Source organism: Cygnus olor, chromosome 1 (genome assembly GCF_009769625.2).
Source record: "Cygnus olor isolate bCygOlo1 chromosome 1, bCygOlo1.pri.v2, whole genome shotgun sequence".
NCBI classification, from domain to species: domain Eukaryota; kingdom Metazoa; phylum Chordata; class Aves; order Anseriformes; family Anatidae; genus Cygnus; species Cygnus olor.
In genome coordinates this window covers 148,131,899-148,155,099 of record NC_049169.1, presented here as the reverse complement: position 1 = coordinate 148,155,099, position 23,201 = coordinate 148,131,899, and the positions used below count along the sequence as shown (strand labels likewise).

At 44.2% G+C, this 23,201-nt stretch overlaps 1 protein-coding gene and 2 long non-coding RNA genes across 8 annotated transcripts in view; 1 reads left to right on the top strand and 2 right to left on the bottom strand.

Moving 5' to 3' along the window:
• LOC121059985 overlaps positions 1 to 13,846 on the top strand; it is a 32,841-nt gene extending 18,995 nt beyond the window's left edge. For 3 of the 6 annotated variants that reach the window (XM_040537299.1, XM_040537290.1, XM_040537253.1), the window contains one exon: positions 10,662 to 10,878. In XM_040537299.1, the coding sequence (XP_040393233.1) occupies positions 10,662 to 10,683 (22 nt within the window). In that variant the 3' untranslated portion in view covers positions 10,684 to 10,878. Of the gene's footprint in view, positions 1 to 15; positions 711 to 10,661; positions 10,879 to 13,480 lie in introns of those variants that run through there. The other 3 variants (XM_040537272.1, XM_040537282.1, XM_040537264.1) reach the window with 3 other exon arrangements.
• On the bottom strand, positions 382 to 10,681 carry LOC121060025. Its single transcript, XR_005814725.1, has 4 exons — positions 9,307 to 10,681; positions 5,152 to 5,248; positions 4,851 to 4,967; positions 382 to 567 (listed from the first exon to the last, which is right to left on the bottom strand). It is a non-coding gene; the product is annotated as an uncharacterized LOC121060025 (long non-coding RNA).
• Positions 833 to 4,842, bottom strand: LOC121060029. Its single transcript, XR_005814726.1, has 2 exons — positions 3,294 to 4,842; positions 833 to 3,022 (listed from the first exon to the last, which is right to left on the bottom strand). It is a non-coding gene; the product is annotated as an uncharacterized LOC121060029 (long non-coding RNA).
• Positions 13,847 to 23,201: the final 9,355 nt, after the last annotated feature.

Genomic DNA, 23,201 nt, shown 5'->3' with positions numbered 1-23,201 from the left:
AAAATCCACTAACTGTGCATATTCAAAAGTGATTGTGCAGGTATGACAGTAGCATAGCAATGGGGAGTGTGTTAAGCAGAGAAAAGGAAGGTCCCACTGTTGCAAAATAAGGAGGACAGCTAAGAAAAACAGAATGAGCAGTATGAAATCAGTGAGAACAAAAATCGCAGGCCCCCTAGTCAGGAGAGAAGGAAAAAAAAGGAGAAATTACCGGTTGGTCAAATAAAATTGTACATATATGATATAGAAGGGCATCGAGTAGGTTATGAATCTGTAGTATTCAGCCAATGAGGAAAGGGGAGAAATCAGGTGTCAGTAATAGGGAATATAAGGTTATGGTGAACTTTTACTGTGTGCTCCTGCTTGCATGATGCCCACCATTCCATAGCAAATAAAACAGCTTCACAGAAGACCCTGTCTGAAAAAAAAAAGATTCTTCTCACATAATGATAAGCAGATCAGGGGTCAGCGGAAGTTCCCACTGTTCCAAAATGAGGAGGACAGCTAAGAAATACAGGACAAGCAGTGCAAAATCAGTAAGAACAAAAAATCGCAGGCCCTCTAGTCCTCAGAGAAGGAAAAAAAGGAAAATGACCAATTAATGGTTGGTCATATGCAGTTGTACAGATACACAAGACACATAGCAACAAGCGTCGAGTAGTTTGTGAACCTGTAGTACTCAGCCAATGAGGAAACAGGGGAGGAATTAAGTGTCGGGTAATAGGGAATCCACACTCCTGCTTGCAGGATGCCTGCCAGTGCAGTTGCTAATAAAAATGCTGTTTCACAGAGATCCTCGCCTGAGCCTGTGTTACTGGCTCTTGTGTATCACAGATGCAAGGGGGTAACACGGAGGACACAAGGTGCAGATAAGGCTGAGGCACTGAATGCCTTTTTGCTGTACTCTTTCTGTCCTGTACAGAATTTATCAGACAATCAAGTGATCAGCTGTGTGTAGAACAAGTTTATGAAAGGCAGGTCCTGCCCAGCTCATTTGTGGACATAATCTACTAGAATCTTAGTAAAGCTTTTGAGAGTTTCCCATGGTATTCTCCTGCAGAGGCTGGCTGATCAGGGCTTGAAGAGGTTTGCTGGCTGAAGAACTGGCTGGATGGCTGGTCTCAGAGACTCAGCACACAGTTCAATCCAGTTGGTGGCTGGTCACCAGAGAGGTTCCCCAGTGCTCCATACAGAGACCAGGGTTGTTTAGTATTCTCATCAGTGATCTGGAAAAGGGGTTCAAGACCACCCGCAGTAAGCTTGCAGACAAAACCAAATTAGGGTCTCCAAAGCCATCCTATCCTGAAGCAGACCAGCTCCCTGACAATTTGCATAGGCTAGGTCAACAGGCCAAGTCTGACTAAGTGACAGCCAGCAAATGTAAATGCTGGGTGCTGCATTTGCATCAGAACCCCAGAGCAGTGGTGTGGGCTTAGGGATGAGGGGCTGGAAAGTTGCCCAGCAGAAAAGGGTCTGATCCCAGCAACTGGGCTATGGGTATGAGCTGGGAGATACACAAGAAGATTTGTGCCATCACCCAGGTGAGCACCCCATCACCTGGTTGCTCCAGTGCAGGAATAAGAAGGCCAGTAGCCTGGAATTAAGCGCAGGGAAGCCAAGCAGCTGGATCCCTCTGAGGGAAGGTGATGTTGACAGAGCAATGGGATAACGATCACAAGTCATCAGCATCCAGAGGCAAGTCCTGTTAGGTGTGGAAGAGAAGTATCCCTTCAGGGAAGATGTCACCCAAGCAAGTAGACCTCCATGGAGATGGGTATCCAGTACTGAAGGAAGTTAGCCATGCTGGAGAGAGTTTATGGTGACTTGCAGTACGATGACCAATTCTCTAAAGATCCAGATTAAGTCAAGTGCATACAACCACTGTAGCACAGGTGTGCATGGAGTGCACCATTGTTCTATGCCAACTCATTGACAGTAATGAGCTGGAAAGAAGAGGAACATATGCCAGACTAATTGGCTGGCCAACTTCAGCAATGCAAAAAAAGCCTCGCTCCTTCCCCATAGGCTCACATCTCAGCTGTCGAGAAGCTTTCCCCAAAGGCCCACCAATCAAAAATGCTGTGGAGAAACTGTCCTGGAAGTTCCAGCAGTTCAACAAGGTTACATCCTACTCCCTACCTGTACAAACCAGTATCTCAGCTACTAGGAGCAAGCACTGCTCTCTGCTCAAGAGGATATAGTAGGTACACACCACACACCACCCTGCGGTTTTACCTGTGTGATCATGGAGAGGACATGAGAAAATGGGATGGAAAAATCTACCTTGACCCTAGAGGTACATGAATTGCAAGGAGAACAACTGGAAAAGCAGTGTCTTCTGAGAAAACTGCTGCTCCAACTTCCAGCAGACAGTCATCCAGACACAGTAATGAATACTATGACCAGGACTAGATGAGCTATGCCTCCAGCCAAGTGGAGAAAAGGACAACCAGATTTATCTGACTGTGTGGACTCAATGGCCTGGAACATCAGCCCCACAGGGGTTTAAGACTCTAGTGGGCACCAGTGTACAGTGTACCCTAATGCCAGCAAGCTAGAAAGCAGCAGACCCCATCTGTGTTTCTGGAGTGACAGGGAGATCCCAACAGGTAACTGCACTTGAACTTGAAGAGAGGGTAACTGGGAAGGAGTGGCAAACGCACCCCACTGTGACTGGCCCCAAGGCTCCAGGCATGCTTGACATAGACTATCACAGGAGAGGGTACTTCAATAATCCAAAAGTTACCAGTGGGCTATTGGCATAACTGTCTTGGATACACAGCAAATCAAGTAGCTGTCCTTCCTTTTGGAGGACCCTTTTGCTGTTGGATTGCTGTAAGTCCAATAACCCTCAGCAAGGGGGACAGATACATAGTACTTAGCTTTCTGACAGGTTACACCAGAACAAATAGCCCTGAACAGCCTGTTTTAGTCTCAAATGCAATGCACTGCAGCATGTCCCAAGACAGAGGCATAAAGTCAATTCTTATTCTGTGACATTAGTGAAGACTGGCTCTTATCCCTGCTACCTGACCATGGCTCAAAGGATCTACCTTAAAGGCAAGGTAAACAGCTTTCTGGGGACATGTTAGATACATGCATGACCTACAGGCACTCCTGCCATCCAGTACAGATGAGCAGAGTCTTCATTCTGGGCTGTGACAGGCTTCTGCACAGATGGGGAACTGCAGTGACTAAGGGCCAAGGGTAATGATGTGGGATGCTCACACAGGCCTAGATACCCACAGCTGCAGGGAGCCTTTGCCTGTGATGTCAGTGCCCTCAAAATCAACAGGTGTTCAAGATTTACTTCTGCCATCCCTAGAAGGACCCCATGAACAGTAGTGCACTTGCAAGGAGGGGCTGAACCATCACCACCTCCAGCTGTGTCTAGTCTTCTTTCTAGAAATATTTGCTGGCAACTCTAGGTTGATCACAAGTGCAATTAACTATTACCCATCTTAAAAGGCAAATCAAGATGGACATCTTTGAAATTACCAGCAGAAGTGCATATTGTTGGTGAACCAGTGTTTTTTCTGTTGGAGCTACAGCATCTGAAAATATAACTACAGCTGAGAGCTCAAGTGGTTGCATGTCAGGCTGAAACATGCCCAACTCCTCCTGCTGTCTGCATGCCATCCCAGAGCCATTGCTCATTTGCCCCACATGTTGTTCAGTCCTCTCCTGACTATTTCCAAGGACTTAGTGCAATTTTTCTCAGAAATCTCTGAAGTAGAAATACAAAAACATACAATCAGACATCCTAGAATGGCACCCAGTGTACGAGGAACTAGAAAGTATGTATTATTCCTTAGAAGTACAAGGGATATTTGACCAGGTAGCTTACATGGAAGTGACACCTTGACCAATACAAACTCCAAAGAAGTAAAAAAATTAAAACATCTCAAAAATGTAACCTTCCTAAGTTAAAGCTTAACTACCTCATGGTGCAGTATGATGCAGTTTTATCATCTTGTGAACACCCACTAGAAAATAGATGCACATTATAGAGTATTTCTCAGAAAATTAGTTACATATTTAGTGTACAAGATTTATGTCAGCATGGATTGCTTTACAAATCCTATTTTTCACTCAAGGCCCAGGGGATTTTCTCCTGTTACACCAGATGCAGTGAACAAATGCTAATGTCTCTCAACTCTACATAGAATCTTTCCCCAACTTGTTTTAACTGAAATAATCACATGTAAAGAAGACTATCCTATCATCTTCCTGTTTTTTTTTCAAGATGTCCTTTTTTTGTACAGAACATTTTTCAACCAAAATACCACTTCTATCAAGAATGGCCAATTATCTTTGGTCAGTGTGAAAACTGTCGTTTCCAGTATGCCACATCTCAACGATTTTGTATGTTAACATGTTCAAGTGTCCATGTTAATTTTTGAGCACACAGTTCAAAGGTTACATGATCAAATAAATGAATTAAGAAGAGCTGTATAGAAACTGAAGCTTAATTCATGAAGTCTAGAGTTAAAGTCCTGTGACATTGTGCACATTTCTTAATGTTGACCTTACCAACCAGCTGTGGGTAATACTTGTACTCATTTTAATTTTCAAATGACCCATCTCAGAAATAATGAAGCCCATTTCATGCACAAGTAATTCTCAGAAGTGCCTAATTTATTTTGAACATCATCTTTTGGCTCCTTAAGCCTTAAAATACCCCCCTTCATCTTCTAACAAGATTCTACCCTAAGAGGGGAAAAAAGAGCTGGAAGGGATGTGAGAACATTTTGAAGCAGAACAGGGACAGTTACAAGAGAAAGAACAAGTAGTTCTGCAAGACCGCTAAAACAGATCTGTAACCATATTAATGTAACAAACATGCTTACAGTGATGAGGATAACAGTAAAGCTCATGTTTTCTTTCTTGATCCATAGTTGTTTTATGGTACTTCAGCAAGCTGAGTGACATATGACTGGTTACATCAATGACTGCTGAACTGCTGTCTAAAATATAAAGAGCTTAGTTTTACGTTGACAGGGAATACTAAGAATTTCAAGTACAAACCATTTGGTCTCTCAAAAGTATTAACCTAAGCTCCCTGACACAGTATTGTAATACCATATGCTAGTTTGGAGCAATGCATCCAAAGGTATCAAAATCACTTGGAAGAGTTACCTTTATACTTACATTCTCTCACCAGAGAAGCAGCGAAGGTACATCCATCATTATTTCTTTTCCTTTTCATTTGGAAGTTACCATTCTCTCAAAATCCTTGGGCAAAAACCTGAGAATAGAGCAAGTGGAAACAGAATCAATAGCAAGTTGGAGGATAGAGATGAACAGAAGTATACTGCATCACGGAGAAAATAGAGGTCAAAAAGTTGAAGAAACCGAGATGGATAGTTGCTCACAAAAAGGAAGAAGGACACAGGAAAAGAGCAGACATCTTGAAAGATAGCCATTTATGACCTAAGAGCTACTCAGGAAAGCAGAGAAAAAGACGGAGTAAAATCTGAGCGGTGTACGAGGTGAAATTCCTGTCACTGCAGTTAATTTACTTGAGCTCTTTGTGAAATAAATGCTGTTAAATATTTTCTTCCAGAAGACATCAGAACAGCAGCTAAGTTAGCCAAATGTTATTAGATTGAAAATGCAATTGGATTATTGTTTTATCAGTTTGAACATTGAAGATATGACAGGTATGAATTGTCACAAATGGAATTACCATGTGGAAAAGCCAGTTGTTTGTGTTTGAGATTCATACCACAAAAACAAAGTAGTTATGCATCTTGGATCCCTCACTTCTAAAATGAGTAAATTCCCAGAACTGGTCAGGGTCATTTCATCTCTTTTTCAGAGTAGCATGCAGTTTGTTTTCCCCCAAAAAAAACAAAGGTGTAGTGACTTCACTACCTAAAAGCCCATTGTCATTCTTGTTTTTAGAGGAGAACTGAGGAATGGAAAACAGATGCATTCTAAAAATGCCAAGTCACAACTTCCCACAACTTCCCTTTCACCTTTGCCTTCCCTCTAGACTTTTCTCCCTTTCAAAGGTCTAGAGGAGTTCTGAGATTCTTAATACATTTAGGGAAGATGGAGAAGCTTTGAAGGACTGTCTGAAAGATGTTAACTCAATTCTTGAAATACGCAGTTGTTCAGGAGTTGCAAGAAAGGTGCTTCCTTTAGAAAAGGCAAACAAGTAAATAATCATGACCACAACATTACACAAACATCCCCTCAGAATTTCTAAGAACAACCTCCTAACAGAGTTCAGATACTGAGAAGTCCTGTATTTGAGCTGCCTTTGTACTTCGCTGTTACATTAATATGGGCTTTCCAAGCAATACACTCAAAGTCTTTCCCATTTCCTTAAACCAGGTTACCTCTTTGCCTCCAGGAAAAAATAGTTGATTATGTCTGCTCTGTAACTCCCTGTGGACTTTAAAAGTTACTTTTAAAACATTCTCCAAACACCTTCAGGGGACACCAAAGAAAAAAGTATTTTTGACATGTTAAAGAGACACGAGATAGGACAATTTATTAGTAAAGGTAAGACAAAAGCAGCCAAGCAGCTGCAAGAGGTAGTGCAGCATAGCAACAGTATCTGTTAGATCCACCCTTACTCTTGGAGAAGGGCACATGCACATATTCCCGTAGTTTACAGGCAGAAAGTTTGGGAGATGAAAATACATTCAACTTCCTACAAACTAAACCAGAAACACATGGATATTAGTAACAGAATAGGAAATAATTACAAAAGAAGCTATTGGCTGGTATCCAGCTAGTTCAGGAAAAGAATACATTACTACTTCATTAACCAAAAATGCGCAAGGGCACACTAAATGACTCAGAAGAAACACATCAAAAATATGTACAGGCACTAAAGAAAAAGTACTGAGTTCCTTAATGAGCAATTAAGGAAGTGTGTTTATGTAAAAAACATTTTACCTTTGAGTTGTAAGTAACTTCTCATGAGCACCTTAGAAGTAGGCAAGTAGCAAGCAAAAACCATTTTACTCAGTCCTGGCAATTTAATTTGGATGCACAATGCTATCCACTGAAGGCACACGGACATATAGAGGACTTCCAAGATTCACCATCAGGCCAAGCTATCAGAACACAAAACCGAAGTCCTGTTAATCCCATTCTTTGACAAGATAGAGCTATGCTGCCTGCACAGCTTAATGCACCCCACAAACACTGCCTGTGACCCTGCTTAGACTGATGCCCTGTAGCTAGCTGTAGAGCTCTAGTTGAAGCTCTACATAAGCCTCTCACCTTGATGTTGTGGTCCGTGTTTTAGGATTGCCTGAGTACAGAGCATGTAAAATACGCTGTTCAAACTCCAAGGCTGAAATTCCTGAAAAAGCCTTTAGAGGACAGTGAAGAATTGCAAATGACACATTTTCAGCTCTGGCCTCACACAGTGATCCTTAAGGATTTTCAATACAGATTGTGAATTCTGATTTAAAATGTAGACTGGTTGTGACTTTTGTGTTCATGCATGCATTTTATGTGTTATGGCTTCTTAACATGGTATTTTATTTTATTGTATGCTTCCCTGTTAAGGATTAGTCTCCACTGTAACATCCATTTCTGTTATCTTTAGCCTTGCTTAAACTAGATCAATGCTGAGCCAACTGCTGTGTTGTCAGAAGGAGTTCAGTGTCTCATGCCCAGATCTAATGGAAAAACAGTCACACTATCCTGACAACAGAACACTGGTGCCGATGCTGGAAGCCATAGTGATCCTAGCTTTTTGACTTGGAGATTTCAAATCAGTGAAAAGTTTTCCTTCTGGGTCCAAATATTGCACTTCTCTATGGGAAAAGTTGGGCTACATTTTCAAGAGCTGTAAACTACTACTACATTATCGTTAGTTTTGCTCTGAATTACAAAGCGGCTAGGTTTTCAGCACTAACTCCACTTCTTACCAGATGTTTTCTGCTCTGGGATGCTATTTGCTGCTACCAGTATAATTGCTGCAGTGCTTACACCAAGCCCAAGGCTTTTCAGCTTCTCATACTACCCTGCCAGTGAGCAGGCTGGTAGGGGGTTAGGAAGCTGGGAGGAGACAGAACCAGGACAGCTGAACCTAACTGGCCAAAAGGGTATTCCACACTATGGGGCTTCATGCTGAACACACCACTGCTCAGGGATGGGGTGGGTGGGGAGCAATTGCACCACTCATCACCTGTTTTGCACCATTACTACTGTTACCATTTTTTGTTTTCCTGGCCTATTAAACTGTCTTCATCTCAACCCATAAACTTTTACTTTTTCCTCCATTTCTCTCCTCCATCCCACTCATGTGGAAAAGTTAAGCAAAAAGCTGTGTGGTGCTGAGCTGCACGCTGGGTAAAGCTACTATGAACACAACCCTCAAGTACACCATGCTCACAAGACACCTGACAATCCCCACCCAACTCCTGGCCTACACCCAAGGACCCTGCTGCACACCACCTGGACCAACTTTAGAGTTCACAGATTAATAAACATGTACACCCCACATACCTCAGACTAGGAAAGAAAAACACAGCCCTCACCAGCACCAGTCACACATGACCTGCAGCCTCCCTCCAGCTACCAGTGCAGCACTTGCTGCACAATTTATAAGCCAGTCCCCCAAATCTCCAGCTCCAGCCCTCGTCCCATATGCTTATTACCCCACATGCACAACCCTTGTTCCAGAACCTCCTGGAAAGGGCTAGAAAGGAAGGGGGGCAGCAGGGGGTGCTGTTGCTAACATCTTCCCCCACAGTCAGAACCACAGCTGCAGAGACAGCACAGGTGGTTACTACATGGTGCCCAGGAAAGTCAGGAGATGAAATAACCCTTTTTTCAGAGTAGCATGCAGTGTGTTCCCCAAACTCCCAAAAAAAGTAAACAAGGCTAAGTGACTTCACTACCTAAACCTACCATCATTCTTGTTTTTAAAAGAGTACTGAGAAACAGAGGACACAGGTGCATTCTAGAAGTGCCACATCACCTTTGTTTGCCTCCCCACCAGACTCATTTCTCTGTTTAGAAGGTCTAGAGGAGTTCTGAGATTCTTGATACATTTTAGGGAAGATGGAGAAGCCTTGAAGGACTGTTTCAAAGATGCTGGTAACTCAGTTCTTGAACTATGGAGTTGGTCAAGAGCTGCCAGAAAGGTGCTTTGTTTAGAAAGCACAAATGACAACCATAACCACATTACCCAACAACCCCTCACCAAACACCCTACTAATAAAATACTGAAAAGCCCTGTCATTTGAATTGCCCTTGTACCTGACTGTTAGAGAACATGGGCTTCACAAGCAATGTACTCCAAGTCTCTCCCACTTCCTTAAACCACATTACCTCTTTGCCTTCAGGAAGAAACAGTTGATTGTATCTATTCTGTAATTCCCTATGGAATATAGAAACAGCTCTGTATTTTCAAAGCATCTTTAGAGGAAACCACACGAGAAAGGTCTGGCATGGTGAAGACACACCTTTACTAGTTGACTGTCTTATTTTCTCTATCTAAAACAAGTACAAGAGATAATGCAACATAGCAACAGTCTCTCAGATCCACCCTTAATCTTGGTGGTGGAGCACATGCAAATATTCCAGACATTTACAGGCAAAACACTTTCCCAAGTTTGAATGCTAACACAGTTGAGCACAGTTACAAGGGACAAACCGGATACAGAAAGCTCTATCACCCAAGCTGCCTGAGCCAAAGGCAATCTTTGACACAACTCATGGAAACCTAAGACTCAGTCAAGTCCCCTTCTTCCTCTCCAGCTAGGGAGGATACAAGTCCACTACTGCAGGCACACATGCAGCACTCCCCTTTTTCACGAGAACACACACAGTTGCAGATCCTTGAACACCAAACAAGGCCCCTCTGGCAGGGGAGAGCACCTGCCCAGCTCCCAGACCCCTTACCTACTTCACAGCTCTCCTTCTCACCAGCAGTTCCAGCTTCAACTCTCATGCAACACTCCATCCTGGTTTGGACTGGAAGTATTTTCCTCCCAGTACCTTGTGTAGTGCTCTGTTTTGCATTTAAAATGACTCACACTGGTAACACACTGATGTTTTAACTGTTACAGAGCAGTGCTTTCAGGAAACCAGAGACTTCTCAGCTTCTCATACCACCCTGCCAGTGTGCAGGCTGGGGGCACACAAGGAGCTGGGAGGGGACAGAACCTGGACAGCTGACCCTCAGCTGGTTTAAGGAATATTCCAGATGTGGCTTCCTGATGAGAACTTTCAAGGGGTGACTAGCCAGAGGGTTTGAAAACCACTGCTTAGGGACAGCCTAGGAATCAGCCAGGGGATGATAAGTAATTGCACAACGCATCGCTTGATTTGTACAGGCCCCTGCTATTCACCCCCAGCCCAACTGAAGAGCCCACAGGTGAACACAGCCACACCCCCACACCCCAGGCTAGGCAAGATGCACACAACTCTCACCACCACCAGGCATGACCTGTGGCCTCCCCTCCAGCCACCACTGTACAGCCCAGCCCTCCCTTTGCTCATGCCAGACTCCCACCCCCCCCCAACAGCTCAGCTGGGGCACACCGCTCCTGCCCCAGCACCCCCACATACCAAACCCCACTCCATCCTGGCACCAGGCACTGCGTGAGCCCAGAAACGGGTGGCCGGGACCGCTCAGGCCCCAAGTACCCGGAACATGCAAGAAACTGGCACAACCCCAAGCCCACCATGGAGACGTCCCAGTGACAGCAGACCCTGACTGAACCTCGCCCTTCATCTCAGGACCCGACCCCATCCCCTCGCACGCCAGGCGCAGGGGCTGCACCTCCCCAATTGTAACGGCACTACTTCAGCCTCGGGGTTTCACCACGGGCTCAACGACCCGCTAACTACAGATCCGTCGCTCCACAAAAGCCCGAGAAGACCCCAGCACCCCCGGGGAAGAGCTCACAGAGCCACAGCAAACCTAGGCACGCCCCTCACCGCCAGCACTGCCACCAACCCCACTGCCACAGCACCGCCGACGGCTATCCCGCCCTCCTCGGCGCCATTCCTAGGCCAGCCCCGAGTCCCCGCCCCCAGCCCTCACACACTAATTATGCTAAAACGCCACGTATGCTAATTAGCCGCATGCGCAGTCCGTGCTCCAGAACCTTCTGGAAAGGGCTGGGGGGGACGCTGTTGCTGAGGTGCTCCCTGCCCCCCGGCTGTCAGAGTCAGGGCTGCACAGGCAGCAGGTGGTTGCTGGGGGGTGCCCAGAAAAGGGCTGCCCTGCCTTCGTGAGATCTGCTCTTCTCAGCCAATTTGAAATGGATTAAGCTCCTTTCCTACCAAGTGTGTGACACGTCGTCCTTTTCTCCTCGGTCTCTCACAGGCACCACGGGCGAGGGGTGCCTACACCCCTGGCCTGGCTCCAGCAGCTGGCACCCAGCGCACTCGTCAGTCCACCCGGCTGTCCACGCTCGAAGTCATACAATCCAACAATCATTTTGCTCGGAAAATATATAAATAAATAAACAAATAAATAAATTAATTAATTAAAAGACCAAACCTTTAAACCTAGAACAGTTGTGCTTGCCCTTTCCTGCCTTCCCTCTGCCTCCTTGCCAGGCTTGGACACCACCTGGCACGTGTGTGCAAACCCACCGCTGGTGTCACCTTAGTTGTCTTGGGTTTTTCTTTCTCCCTGAAGGAATTGTCCAGCAGTTTTTGGCCTTGCTGGCGGACAGTTCTGCTGAAAGTCTTTGGTTTCTGACCTTTAGCTTGGACTTTGTAAATAGTGTAAAGCAAGAGAAGCAAGGTCCGTGTGTCTGTGGGCAATAGAAGCAGACAGAGAGAGGGAATAAGGAAAGCATGTCGATTTTGCAGCTTTTAGCTAACTGAGGGAGTATGCTGTACATTAACAAGGACAGGACTGAGGCATGGAGTACGAGGACGGGATGACCCTAAAAGATAAGGGAAGAAAAGACTTCATACACACACATAATAGAACCAGAAAGAACTGGCTTGGACTGCTGAAGTCTGTAAAAGGAAGGAAGGGTCAGAAGTTTAGGAGCGAGGAAGACTTCTGGCCTTCAAGAGACCACCAGAGTACGCTGGACTACCACCCAAGGACTCCAGCGTGCATGCGAACAGGGACGGGAACCTATGTTAATAATTCTTTGGATACCTAATGAATATGCAAGAGACTTATGGGGAAGTGAGATGAATATGTATATATGCCATTAATATAAGCACCCCGGCAGTAACCCTTGGTGTGCGTGCTAGGCAGAGTGATCCCCCCCCACACCCAGCGCTGTAATAAAGAATACCTGCTTAATAACTTTGGTTATTGAGTTTTCACTGCATCTGATTCAACCTGTCCAGGTCCCTCTGCAGGGCCTTCCTACCCTCTGGCACATCGACACTTCCCCCCAGTTTGGTGTCATCTGCAAACTTACTGAGGGTGCACTCAGTTCCCTCATCCAAATCATCAATAAAGATATTAAACAGGATGGCCCCCAACACTGACCCCTGGGGATCACCACTCGTGACCGGTCGCCAGCTGGATTTCACTCCGTTCACCACCACTCTCTGGGCCTGGACATCCAGCCAGTTTTTTACCCAGCAAAGAGTGTACCTGTCCAAGCCATGGGCTGCCAGCTTCTCCAGGAGAAGACTGTGGTAGACTGTGTCAGAGGCCTTGCTGAAGTCTGGGTAGACTTCATCAAGAGCCTTTCCCTCATCCACCAGGTGGGTCACCCAGTCATAGAAGGAGATGAGGTTGGTCAGGCAGGACTTGCCTTTCCTGAACTCATGCTGACTGGGCCTGATCCTCTGGTTGTCCTGCACATGCTGTGTGATTGCACTCAGGATAATCTGTTCCGTCACCTTCCCTGGCACCGACCGAGGTCAGGCTGACAGAAGCATACCAGCTACTATGAGGAAAATTAACTCTATCCTAACTGAAGCCAGGACAGATGGGAGTCATGGAGTCTTGGTGCGATATTGCTGCTAGTGCACTGTCATGGTAGCAATCAGCACCTGCTGAGGGTTCTTTGACCTTCAGCAACCCCACAACACAAGGGTCCTCCAACAGGGAAGACGGCTGCTTAATTTTCTCTTTCGCCAAGGCAGCTATGCCAAAAGCCCACCAGTACCCTTCTGGGTCCCTGAAGTCGCCTCTTCTGAGGTAGTCTATGCCAAGGATGCATGGAGCCTTGGGGCCAGTCACAGTGGGGTGCTTTTGCCACTCCTTCCCAGTTAGGCTCCTTTCAGCCTCCAATGGTTAGCTCTTGGGATCCCACATCACTCCAGAAATATAAATGGGGTCTGCCCATTTATAGTTTGATGGCATTAGGGTACACTGTGCACTGGTGTCCACTCAAGCCTTTTACTTCTGCGGGTCTGATGCGCCAGACCACTGAATCCACACTGTCCAATAAATCTGGTTGTCCCTTTCCTCCACCTGTTCTATATCCAAGTATCATGTCCTCCAAGCTCAAGATTGATGTATCCCTATGAGCAAGAAGGCAGGCAAAAGGGGCAAAAGATCTTCCTGGATGAGCAAGGAGCTCCTGGCAAAACTCAAACAGAAGAAGGAAGTATACTGCATGTGGAAAAAGGGCCAGGCCACCAGGCCACTTGGGAGGAATATATGACCATTGTCAGAGTATGCAGGGATGTGATGAGGAAGGCCAAATCCAAAGTTCACATATGGGAAAGCAACTGCTAAAGACTGCACCTTGATATCTGAAGGATGTTGACACTTGCTGGTGTGGGAACAAAAATGTTGTTTTTGCACAGAGTTACATTGTTTAGAGGGAAGGAAGGTGGTATTGAGATATGCTTTTGCAGTGATAAGAAAGCTTAACAGACAACGTTGTAAAATGCAGACAACCAGACTCCTTAATGGAATTAGGCGAAAATCACGGCGTCAAGTCAAGTCAGATAAGTGAAGAAACATTACCACCTGAAAGAGTAAAAAGTCAAAAGAAATTTGAAAAATAGCAGGCTGGCAACTGAAGACCATGTATTGTCTGTGAAGCATCGGATAGGTTGTGAACCTGGATTACCCAGTCAATGGAGAAACAGGGGAGGGTCCCGGTCGTCGAGAAATAAAGTATATAAACTGTACTACGTGACTAACAGGCATGCTCCTGCTTGTGGGACGCCTGCCATTGCAATTGCGAATAAAAAAAGCTATTTCACTGCTATCCTTGCCTGAGCCTATGTTATTGGCTACAGAGTGTTTCTCACAGTCTAAGCCTGCAAGGAGGCAGAGGGAAGCCAGGAAAGGGCAAGCACAACTGTTCAGGGTTTAAAGGTTTGATCTTTTTTTTTTTTTTTTTTTCCCGAGCATCAAATGTCACACGTTTGGTAGGAAAGGGGCTTAACACATTTAAAATTGGCTGAGAAGAGCGGACCTCGGGAAGGCAGGACAGCCCTTTTCTGGGCACCCCCCAGCAACCACCTGCCATCTGTGCAGCCCTGGCTGTGACAGCCGGGGGCCAAGGAGCACCTCAACAACAGCGCCCCCCCCAACCCTTTCCAGAAGGTTCTGGAGCATGGACTGCGCATGCGGCTAATTAGCATACATGGCATACTTAGCATAATTAGTGTGTGAGGGCTGGGGGCGGGGACTTGGGGCTGGCCTAGGAATGGCGCCGGGGGGGCTTTCGGCGGTGCTGTGGCAGTGGGGTTGGTGGCAGTGCTGGAGGCAAGGGTGGCTGTGGCTGCTCTTTCCCGGGGGTGCTGGGGTCTTCTCGGGCTTTTGTGGAGCAACGGATCTGTAGTTAGCGGGTCGTTGAGCCCATGGTGAAACCCCGAGGTTGGAGTAGTCTCGTTACAACTTCAGGAGGCAACCTGTATGGTTAGCTCTCTGGGCTCGTGCAATGCCTGGTGCTGGGATGGAGTGGGGTTTTGTACATGGGGTTGTGGGAAAGGAGTGGTGTGCCCTAAATGAGTTGTTCAGGGGGTGTCTGGTATGACCGGGGGCGCGTGTCCCAATGAAGTGGTCTTTAAATGCTCTGGCTAGTCACCTATTGAAAGAGACTGGACCCCCTTGCACAACTTACAGTTCTCTGTGCGAAGGCTCTTGAACTACAGGGTACTGGCTCTGTGCCAGTGTCCTGGACCTCCTGGGGCAGCCCCTATCATACTTCTCAGAATGCTTGGGGCCTGACATGTGCAAGCAGGTAACCTCAGCATTTCTTTCTGTGTCAAAGATAATAATGCAGGCCAGACCAGCATTGAAGCCCATCTTATTTCAAAAATGGCAATATTTAATATAGGTTATAGTGGGAGCAGCAAATAGCAGCCCAGAACAGAAAAGCATGTGGTAAGAAGGGCTGTTACTGCTGAAAACATAGCTACCTTTAAAGATCAAACCTTTAAACTTTGAACAGTTGCGTTTGTCCTTTCCTGCCTTCCCTCTGCCTCCTTGCCAGGCTTGGATACCACCTGGCACACGTGTGCGCAAACCCACCACTGGTGTCACCTTAGCTGTCCTGGGTTTTTCTTTCTCCCTGAAGGAATTGTCCAGCAGTTCTTGGCCTTGCTGGCGGACAGTTCTGCTGAAAGTCTTTGGTTTCTGACCTTTAGCTTGGACTTTGTAAATAGTGTAAAGCAAGAGAACCAAGGTCCATGTGTCTTTCTGTGCTAGAAGCAGGCAAAGTTCACATGTGGCAAGCCAATGCTAAGGACTGCACCTCGGTATCTGAAGGATGTTGAAACTTGCTGGACAAGGCAAACAGTGTTGACAAAATAAAAGCAGATCACATGTGAAAGATGACCGCCATTTCTGCATACCACATGTTTTTGGTTGTATGATTGTGTGATGCTTAAGAGCAGAAAGCAAAAAAGTCTTTTATGTATGTATTTTTACACCAATGTTTATAGAATTGCCAGAGTAAATGGGTTGGCTGAACCTTTTCCAGTTAGCTAGTTAACTCATTCTTAATGAATGTGATACTTAATTTGGAGCTTTGGGAGCTCTCTTCACTATGACTTACATCTTTGTCCAGGAAATCACATGTTCTTTTGTTTCAGGAAGTACTCTCCGTTAACAATAAAATAAGTATTGTTTTTTTCAATATATACTTGTATTTGAAATCACTGTGGCTGAAGCCAAGAGACTTGGACTCAGACCTAATCTTTTTGTTAAGAAGCAATATAAAGAATTTCATAATGCTGATTTTTCCATGCTGGGATATATTTATGTGGGACACAATCTTATATACATTTAATTTTTTTCTTTGATTTCAAGATTAACATTTCAAACAAAAATCATTTAACAGTTAGGCTCCTATATAATGACTGTACAGGAGTGAGATGCAAAAGCAGAGCAGGAGTGACATTATTGCATATGAATTATAAGAACTTAAGTTAAAGCATCAGTAATCTCAAAGTGTCAACACTGAGAAGTGAATGAAGTGTTTTCTATTCATAATCTGGTATGTTAGACAGAAAATGGCTTGGGTAATCAAGACTACTTTATTTCCTTGACTATTTTTCTGTTGTAAATATTTTACTGTCCAGATACTGGGAGAGGGAATCTTTTTTTGTTGTTGTTTACAAGGATGTCATTGTATAATGTAACTGAAGTATGTGTATATTATGTTTCCCAAGTAGAGAAGTAGAAAAATTAAAAGCACAATTATCTTTCAAACACTTGCTTTGCTTTTTGCAATTGAAAGATACTAATTTTTGAGCAGGTTAAGCACAGAGGAGATTGTATTTAGATGTGCGATGAATTTACACATACCTCTAGCAAACAAATCCATTACAAGGTTTTGGTAGTATTATCTATACTTGAGTTGTGTGCAATTCATTAACAATTGCCCTCAAATAAACGAGGCTTGTGGCCATTTTTGCCTCTTGCCTTTACTCCACTGGAACCCCTGGGAAGCAGAGGTCCTTACCATGCCTTTCAGGTGAGGCTGTTGTGAATAATAAAAGAGGTGAACTCTCCTGGGGATGTGTGGCAGGGTACTCCTCCCACCCCCAAACTGACCTTTTTCACCCATTACCTTACTGAAGCAGTAACCACCAGAGGTGGTTATGATGGCTGCATCTGGCTCATGTTAGACTGGGGAGACAGATAACACAATAGCCAAGGGCTATCTGAGCATGCACCAAACAAATGTATTTGGTATGCAAATATGACTGAGTCAGTCATCTTACCCTACAAACAGGGAACAGCTTAGAGCCCATTGAGCTCTCTTAGATGGTAGTGAGCTGCACACTAGTTTCTTCCCTTGAGCAGGGATACTTCTCAAGGTTACTCAGCGAGGTTGACAGATGACTTATCCACAACAGATTCTCGGTAAGTGACTAATAGCTGGCATGCTGAAGTTTCTTTAAGTTGTATTTTGGATTGATTGCATACAATCCTTTCTAGACAAAAACTCTTGAGCAAGTCTGGGACTAGGATTGGGTCTAGCCACACCTAGACTCCTCTGAGAAGGAGTTTAGAAAGCAAGGGAGTACATTCTGAACCTTGTCACTCAACAGGAGGGTCTCCTAGATCTTTAGACATAACCTGTTGACCAAGTAACTTACACTGCCAGTCTGTTCAATTCCTCATTTTTCTGTCTCAAATATCCTCAAATATGAGGATAATCATCACTGAGTCACTGATTTAGGCCACGGAGGAACATTTGCCTGATGATGTAAAGGTCTGGTGCAGTATAAAGTTATGATCAATTGGTGTTAGTCTTCTGAAGCAGTCAAAGTTCAATGTCTAAGATTAGTAAGCAATTTTACTAGCAGGATAGGAACCTGCTTGTTCTGTCCAGAGGGGTAGCTTCTTCCTCACCTATGTTATGGGATGACTGTGCTCTGTCTGACCTGACCTACATAAACTGTGGTGTGATTCTGATCTTTGTTTGGAAGTGGATATTTCTAGTGAGATAAAATATAAACTTTTTTTCAGCAGAAATATTCATTATATCAATGTATTTAATAAAACTGTGACCTATGTAAAGGATGAAATTGGGATAGGAGACCTGTAATACCAGTCTCTGTCTGTCAGTATCACTTGCAGGTCTTGCGCTTCTTTACTGAAAAGAGCGTGTCTTGCCTTTTCTTTCCCTTCTGTTTATTTCACTTTCTTTAGTTCACTAAACTAGCTTTAACTGAATGCTTGCTGTGTCTTGCCTGGCAGCAGTTATAGACCTCTGCTCTTCCCTGGCTCCTGGGACCCCTCCTGCAGCAAGTTCCTCAGACTTGCTTGGTGCTTCCCTAAGCCTTAGTCAATCTTAGCTGTGACCTGGGGATGACTTCAGAAAATTTTATTTCCTTTTCTCTTCTTGGGTCTCTTTTAGTGCCTCTTAGCTATAGTTAAAGCTGTGTTTCTCCTGTAAGACTGAAGTCAAGCTTTTTGCCTCCTTCTCACTTTGCCCCTCTCAAAACTGACTAAAAGCTTGCATTTTACTAAGCCATTTCAGCAACTCTCTGGCTTCACCAATTATAGTTATAAGATCAGATATGCTGTAAGGAATCAATTCTCCACTCCTGTGAAATGAAAGGTACATTTTTTTTTTTCCACTTAAGGGACCTACCAATGCAGCTTCATGGGAGCACTTGCGGGCAGCATTTCAGCCAGGAGAAAATTTGGTCAATGAAGTAAGTGATTCAGAAAGTGTGGGAAGTTGAAGGATTTAGAAAATTCTAGTTTAGAGAACCGATTTAAGTCACCTCTGGAAATCTAAGTGCTGCTACAGACATCTGACATAGGTCCTGAAGAGCTGATAACTGGCTCACTGTTCGGTATAAACACCTGTATATTGTCATTATTGCCACATCAGCTTTGGCTATTTGTAAAAACTCAGTGTCCAACTACAGGCGTGTGTAAGTAATTTTATGGTCTCTTTATGTGTTCCTGTAACTGTTGCACAAGTGTCAGGAGGTAGAATGAACACCCAGGTAGTCTCTGCCAGCTGATCTCATATCCAATGCTTGCAACAAGCTCTGTGTTGGCAGATCTAAATACTCAGATCAGTGTAATCACCAAGGACTTGCTCCATTTTAGCCATACTTGTTTATTTCGGAGAAAAGGGAGATTTTATTAGTTTATTTCTCACTGCTACTTAAATGCTCTTAATATGCAGTCCAAATATCAGCAAATACCAAGCGTACTAGAAAAACTTCTAAAATTATTACTTCTGTCTTGCAAGTTTTTGTTTCTGAACAGCAGCAGCAGATAATAGGTACTTGTGAAAGTTGCTCATGGTTTTAGGATTTGATAGAATTTCAGAAGCTCTGGTCTTCTCATCATTCCTTTTTAATGTGGAGTTACTATAGCATATCTCACGAGCAGTGTCAGTATTAGGTAATGTTTGTTCTCTTCAATAATAATGTTTCAGAAAATGACACTGGTATGAATTAAGAAGCCAATTAAAAAAAGTTCTTAGAATTATAGAATTACAGCATCATTTAGGTTGGAAAAGACACTTAAGATCATCAAGTCCAACCATCAACCTAACACTACAAAGTCCACCATTGAACCATGTCCCTAAAGAGCACATCCACATTTCCCTTAAATAGCTCCAGGGATGGGGACTCCCACTTTTCTGGGCAGCCTGTTCCAATGCTTGACTACCCTCTCTGTGAAGAAATTCTTCCTAGTATCCAGTCCCACCCTCCCCTCATTGCTCTTTATGATCTCCAGCCTTTGTGTTTCTTTGTGTTTCTCTTGCACTCCCCTGTTGGAGGGAATCACGTAATTCCATATATCGGAGGGGTGGATTATGTATTACTGAAAATATTTGACATCCTTGTGTAATCTCTCTTGAATGGATAGGACACTTTCTCTTTCACTTTGTTAGTGTCTCTGAATGAGTCAAAGTCCTTGAACTCCTTATTTTGTTGATTTCTGAAGCAATGAAGAGAACTTCCAAGTTACCGCAACTGAATGCACTGTGGAGCCTCTCTTTAGATTGTCTCTAGAACTGCTTTTATGGCTATAGCAGTCATGACTCTTAATGATCTGATTCAGTGAGATACAGCGAAATTCCCTCTTACCCTTAAAGCCTATCCAAGTAGTAACAGAGAAGGGCAAACAGAAGGAAGGTCACTGCTGTCTTCATAAATACCTTGTTCCTATGTCAGGCACTAAAAGCTTCCCTACTAAACAGGAGCAGGGCCTTTAATAAGCATTGATTTGGAGTGTTGCAATTTCAACATTCAAGGGAGACTTGCCAAACTTCGCTAATGATTTAAATTTGTTGTTGTATTTAATGTTTTTATCTCTGCGTGTGCAGTCTGGGCTTTGGAGTGCAGGCCTGGGCTCAAAGCCACTTCCTCAAAGGGGATGTTATCATCTAGATTGGGAGCCTGTAGGAACAAAGACCTTGGAAGAGCTTATTGATGCATCCAGTCTATTGCTATTACCATATTAAAGGAATTTCTTCCACCAGTGTCCTGAGGTTGACCCTTAGAGCAATGCATGCCATTTCTCCCCCCCACTCCCTTTGGAAGGCTTACCTGCCACTGAGTTACTGTAATGGCTATTTACACCACAGCTCTTAAAAGAAATGTTTCTATAATCAACCTACGTGTATATGTTCCTATGCCAGCACAAACCTAAATTACGCTTCTCTTCCATCCTCGTGTTTGCATAGGACCGCATGACACCACACAGGATTGGTGTTGCATTCGAGCTAAGCACTGCTTCATTCCTACCACTGACAACAGCAAATGCTGTGCCACAAGAGCACACAAAACTCACCCTTCTCTGCGGGCCCTTCCCATTGGGCTCCCACCACTCCCCCAGACATTGTGCTTGGGTGACAGAGGTAACAGCCCTGCTTAGTCCTTTACTGTAGTCTCCGATCATGTATTTGCTTTCCATGAATTCTCCAAAGTGCTCTTTCAACCTGAGGAAACTACCTGCCACCTGCTGTGGAAGGAAGCACCTTTCCCTCTCTGGTTTAAGTCCATCTTGTACTCCTTTCCCTGAGCACCTCCTTCTTTCTGTACCATGGGGCTTGGGGAGTGACAGTTCAGCCATTATTCCCACAGTTTTAGAAGCATCAGCCAATGCCCTGAGCCTCCTCGATCTCAAGAGACTCAACCTGTCTCTTTAAGCCTTTACTTCTGATTACTCTTGGCCCAAATTTGGCTCCTTCAGGAAGCTTTTGGACATAATTTTAAATAAGGAGGAATCTTTATTTTCCTGCCTCATTTGGTAGGAAACTAAACTTCCATCCCTTCCACCCAGCCATACCCTTGTTTTGCAATTCCAGAGACTACATTGTTCCCTCTTTACTACTCTCATCTCTTCTTTTCATATCTCTTCTTTCCTGCTTTCTCGTTTCTTTCCATGTCAACTATCATTTTTGGTATTGTCCTCTTTCCTCTTTTCAACTCTTTTTAAAAGCAAAAGAAGTGAGAGACTTTATAGTACTCCTTTTCCTGGCTTGACTTCTTTCTTAAATAATTGTTACCAGCCTTAAGAGCTTGCTACAGCATAGGATGTAAGGCATTCTATTTGCTGCAGGATATTCCCAAAATAGCCAAAAATAATCCCAATGTATGGAAGATGAGATGCTAACTGCATCACTGAAAAATTCTTCGGGGTATGTGAGGCTAATTCCAGTGCAGTAAGCATACTGGTGGTGGGTTAGCTTTGGCTAACAGCCAAACTCCCACCGAGCTGCTCATTCATTTCAGCTTTTGGGAAATAGAACAGGAACCAGAAAGCTTGACCAAGCTGGTCAAGGTAAAGCTTTATCTGGTCACAATGAAGATGGGAGATCACTTGCCAATTACCATCATAGGAAAAACAGACTTGCGTTGGGGAAAATGAATTTATTGCCAATTAAAATATTTCATGACTGATTTGGATAGTGGGGAACAGAAGGACAAACATCAAAATAACGCCTTTCCTTTCCCATGTTCAAGTTCACTCCTTCACTTCAGACTCCTATCCTCCATTCCTTGTTATCACTGTGGATGCACTCAGTCCTTTCAGCAAGGCAATGAGCTGTGCAAGGAGGAGGGGAGGGCAGGCTGTTGATCAGTGCATAGCAGCTTATCTGTGCCACTCTTTCCCTCTCACATCTTTCCTCTGCTCTGGTGTGGACTGTCAATGGGCCATAGTTCCTTCAAGAATCCCTAACTGCTCGGGTGTGGGGTCCTCCGTGGGCTGCAATGTGGATATCTGCTCCGGTGCCTGGAGCACCTCCTCCCTGTCCTTCTCTGACCTTGTTGTTTGCACTCCTGTTTATCACGCTTTTTTCCCCTCCTCTTCTGCCAGTTCTATAGTTTTTCCCCTTTCTTAAATATGGTATCAGAAGATGCCGCCAGGGTTGCTGATGGACTTGGCTATGGCCAGCAGTGGGTCCACTGAAACCATCTGGAAATGGCTGTGTACAGCACAGGACAACCCCTGGTTTCTTCTCACAGAGGCCACCTCTGCAGCCCTCTTGTGGCTGACAGCATGTTATTTATACCCAACACACCGTGTTCCTTTGGCATCTAAAAATCAGCTTCAGAACTGATCTCTAGAGAGAAAAAAAAAAAAAGAGTATAAACAAAGATATCTCAATGCAGTAGAGAGATTTCCAAGACAAGCAACATCTCCACCGGGCTTCTCTTCTCTCTATACAATAAATACCATTCCTGTCTGTAGTCTACTACCTACAGACTGAAAATTGTAGGTTTCCCACTGAAGATGCGCTGCAGAAGGGAATCATAGATCACATGGCTTTACTGCATTATTGTTATTCTTATAAGGAGCATTACTGCACTTAACTTTCTTTGTTTGATAAAATACATTTCAGCTGAAAAATGCTACTTTGCTAGAACCATTTGTGAGCTTTAATTTGTAAAATGTTGTCTTAGGATCTGTTTGAGGAACTATGAAACCAAATTTGCACTGTTGGATTTGAAAATCGTTGCAGCAAATAGACCATTAATTTTGTACAGCATCTCATTCTGAATGCTGAAGTCTTGCCTTACCAGAGTTTTCCCTTGTATTCTAAGTAACTCAATAGCAACAACAAAATCTGCCCTGTTAATTCTATAGCTGAGGTCATACAGCTATGGAAAAATGTTTTCTGACTTTCAGCTAAACAAAACCCAACTATAAGGCCTAAAGTAAGCATTCAAAAACAGCATGAGGCGAGATGTAGTTTACTAAATTAAGAAATACTGGATCAAGAAACCTAAATGATACCCCTCTTGTGTTAGATAAGACTGAGTTTAACTTTACATCAGTACATTGCATAGATATGGGCAAGAAGACAGAATGAGTGTTATTGACTCAGTTCATTCGTTAG